The sequence below is a fragment of the Myotis lucifugus genome, unplaced genomic scaffold, assembly GCF_000147115.1.
Source record: "Myotis lucifugus unplaced genomic scaffold, Myoluc2.0 scaffold_146, whole genome shotgun sequence".
NCBI lineage: Eukaryota > Metazoa > Chordata > Mammalia > Chiroptera > Vespertilionidae > Myotis > Myotis lucifugus.
In genome coordinates this window covers 282,394-286,029 of record NW_005871194.1, presented here as the reverse complement: position 1 = coordinate 286,029, position 3,636 = coordinate 282,394, and the positions used below count along the sequence as shown (strand labels likewise).

The 3,636-nt window shown below is 57.2% G+C and overlaps 1 protein-coding gene across 3 annotated transcripts in view; it reads right to left on the bottom strand.

The window, feature by feature from the left end:
- The window catches only part of SLC39A11 (solute carrier family 39 member 11), a 170,029-nt gene that overhangs the window by 35,897 nt on the left and 130,496 nt on the right, over positions 1-3,636 (bottom strand). For all 3 annotated transcript variants that reach the window (XM_006094914.3, XM_023759051.1, XM_023759052.1), the window contains one exon: positions 898-967. In XM_006094914.3, coding sequence (XP_006094976.1) covers positions 898-967 — 70 coding nt within the window. The remainder of the gene's footprint in view (positions 1-897; positions 968-3,636) is intronic.

The window sequence follows — 3,636 nt, the reverse complement described above, 5'->3', positions numbered from 1 at the left end:
AGGCGTTCGCAAAGGAAGAGCACACATCACGAACTCGCCGTGGATTTGTAAGTGAGGCAAACGGGCGGCTGAGGGTAGGTCTCTAGGGGAGGCCTCTCTCCCCGTCCGCGCCTGTGTTACAGGGAGCCCCCCTCCCCCAGGACCTCTGGACACAGTGAGGGCGATGACAGTCACAGCTGTGACGGCGGTGGCGCGTGGTGGCAGGAAAATCCCCCAGGGACACTGTTCAGCAGAGGGTTGTGAGGCTGTACACACGGAGGCCTGCTGCCCCGTCCAGTCCCCATCTCGTCCCCATCAGAGGGCCCGAGGGCCTAAGTAACTCAGGGAGAACCTGCTTGGTCAACGGAAGGCGGAGCTGGGTGGAGAGGCTTTTGACATCGGAGTTGACGTCTCGATGTCACGGGACATGAGGTGCCACCAGACAGGAAGCCCGGCCTGAGCAGCGGGCGTGCCCAGGGCACCGACTGTGTGGCTCCTCACCCCCCGGACACTGCCCGACTCAAGCTCATCATGTTCTAACCGAAGCCAACGTCACAGGCTGTGCCACAGGACAAGGAGCCGAACTCCCCGCCCCACGCCTGGTGCTGGAAAACAGCCGCAGGCACCGCGATCGTCATGAGCCCTGGGCCTGGGCGACGTTTCTCACACACTGAAGGCCCCTTCCACCTCCCGTCTCATCGGAGCTTCTCCCTGGGCATCAGGTGAAGGGGGACGCTGGCGGTGGGGGGAGGAACACCCTGGGAGTCCCACAGGCGGAAAGAGAAGCTGAGGACGGAAACTTCCAAATCAGAACACGCCGGCGCACACGCGTTTGGGGCTTCATGGAGCGGCTGGGGGTGCTCCTCAGGAGCAGCATGGGGTGCAGGGCCGGGAGCTCGGGCAGCAGGTGTGGCCTACCTGGCGCTCTCAAAGGTGGCAGACGCCGTCTTCTCCACAGCTCCGAACCCAACGCCAACAGCGAGGCCCTCTGAAACAGACACGAGAAGAGCGTGCGGGGTTAGGGACGGTCTTCCACTCATGCTCACTGCCGTCCCTGGCAGCTCCGGTGGCACCAGGCCCCCAATAACAGAAAATCCACTCGGCAGGAGCCTAAACCGGGTCAGCGGCCAACAGCCTGGGCCGAGTCTAGCTCACCGCTTGTTTGTGTAGAGCCTGCAAGGCAAGAACAAGCTTTACATTTTGAAGTCGTTGAAAAAAAGATCAAAGGAAGAGTAATTCACGACCCAGAAAAATGACATGATCTTAGTGTTTTATTGGCACACAGCAGTTGGCGAGTTGTCTGTGGCTAGTTCCATGCTCCATCAGCAGACATGAGTAGTGGGGACAGAGACCGTATGGACCGGTGACCTGAAGTATTTACCACCTGGCCCTTGACCTGAACATGCAGGGTTTTCTTAGCTCATGAGCAAGATGCCTGAGGGTGACACGGTGGCCGGATGAAGTCATCTGAGGATGAAGTCATCTGAGGAGCCACCCTCAGACGGTGGAGACTGTCACCGTTGGAGAAGGTGTGGCTGGGGATGGACAAGAGGATGCGCCGAGTCCTGTCCGGTGGGACTTGTGCGCCTGCCCAGCTCACCAACACCCTGGCTGGGACCGAATGTGGAGCAGGCTCCTGATGGAGGGGTCAAGGCTATGGAGAAGCAGGGACCCGTCCCAGGGGCCTGGGGCCAGTGGGCAGAACGCATGGAGACACTTCCTGACCCCACGGGGAGCGCCGCCTCCATCTAACAGGAAGCAGAAGGGCTCTGGGCTCTGGGGGCCGGGGAACCTTGCAGTGAAGAGGGAAGAGGGCAAAACCGACTGAGTAGCACCTCCCCTACGGGTCCGAGGGCAGGGACGGAGGCTTGAGAGCTCAGGGGGCTGTGAGTCTGTGGCCCAGGCTCTGCGCTCTCCACAGCTGGTTGTTCTTCCCCTTTTCATCCAGAAACGTCTGCAAGGGCAGGAGCCATGACTCCAGGGGGTGGGGGGTGGATACCTGTTCAACATGCTCAGGTTTGCCTGATGAACCTGACGCGCTTCGGAAAGGGGGGGGCGAGAAGTGAGTCCGGGGAGGAGCCGGATGGGCTGCGCCGGGCAGGTCTAAGAGTTGCAGGCACCTTCCCATGGGGAGGAGGCAGCCTCTGTCCCTGCGGCCCCGGAGCCTCAGGCAGGGCCCACGCTCACGGTCACGAGAATACAAAGTCAGAGGACATCGCGATGCCTCCCGCTGGCCCTGCTACCTTTGGGGGGGGGAGGGGGAAGGCAGCGGGGGGTGGGGGGTTTGAATGTTTACAAACCGACTGTTCCCAACACGGCGGAGACCACAGCCCCCTCCCTCCCAGGGCAGAGGTGTCAGAGGCTAGGGAGGCACTAAGGGCTGTTTCCTGACACCAGAAGGGCAATCCCCTCCCTTTGAAAAAATCTGTGGGTTTTCCCCCCAAACCAAGCATGGGAAACTCGCGGACCACAGCGAATAATTCTGTGGCCCAGCCAATGTAACCGTCTGTAAGAAACGTTTTAATAAAAATTCCGTAACTTAATCTTTACAATATCCTGCTATACAAAAATATTAATAACGAACTACAATGTTCACTAATGACTGATGACTATAATCGTGTTGCTTTCATGTCCCTTACGCGCCTTACGTGCAGGCACACCATTCCTCTCCACTAGTACTAGCAGCGAATATTTTAGCAGCTAATAGCTACGTCATTAGTCTTGGACTGACTTGTTTGGTGAACGCAACAGGAAATATTTCGCTTTCGGAGAACAAGAAAAATAGGTTTATTTGCGTGACGCTTATTAATTTTTGCAGTTATTCAGTGTCTGGTAAGTTAATGTTCAAGAAAAAAATATCAATTTTTCTTAAAATGTTCTATTATTTTATGTTAACAATTACTCATTTATTTCAGCGCTTTGTATTCAGCATGTCTCTATCGAATAAACCCACATTTCTATGAAAATTGAAGCTTTTGTTTTTTTGCGGCCCACATCAACTTAAGCCTTGTTTATTTGGCCCATGTTAGCCTTTGAGTTTGACATGCTTGCCCTAAACCATCAACAACAGCTGGTTGGCTCTTTTGTTAAAGATTTTGCTCCAATTAGCGGTTTTAATGTAAATGATAGCGCAGCCCGGAGCAAAAGTGATTCTTTGACTAACCCTTTCTGCTTACGTAGCGTGTAGCCCAGCACGGGGATTTACATACATGCTCACACCAGCTCTGGGAGGGTGCGGAGGAGAAAGGGCCTGCCCAGCATGAAGGGGCAGGGGCAGGCTTTGAACCCCAGCCTCCCCCTCTTGTCCTCCACCCGCCCCGCCCCTACCTGCCGTGTGCCGACCTTGGCCGTGGCTCTCTCCCAGGGGCAGACAGCTGGCCCCTGGACCTCTGCTTCCTGAAGAGGTCGGGACAAAGCCAGGGCCTTGTCGCCCCGCCCCGCCCCGCCCCGTGCCTTGGCCAGGGCCATGTGCACCTTGGCCGTCCGTTCTGTGATGGGTGGCCACGGAGCAGGTCCCTCTTCCCTGCTCTCCTGGGGCTCGGGAGGCGGGGGGAACCACCACCCCCTGCCCCCAAAAGAGCACAGGCTGCCCAGGGAGGCAGCCAACTGGTCCCTGTGATTTGGAAAGGGGGAGAGGAAGAAGTCATGCGGGGGGGG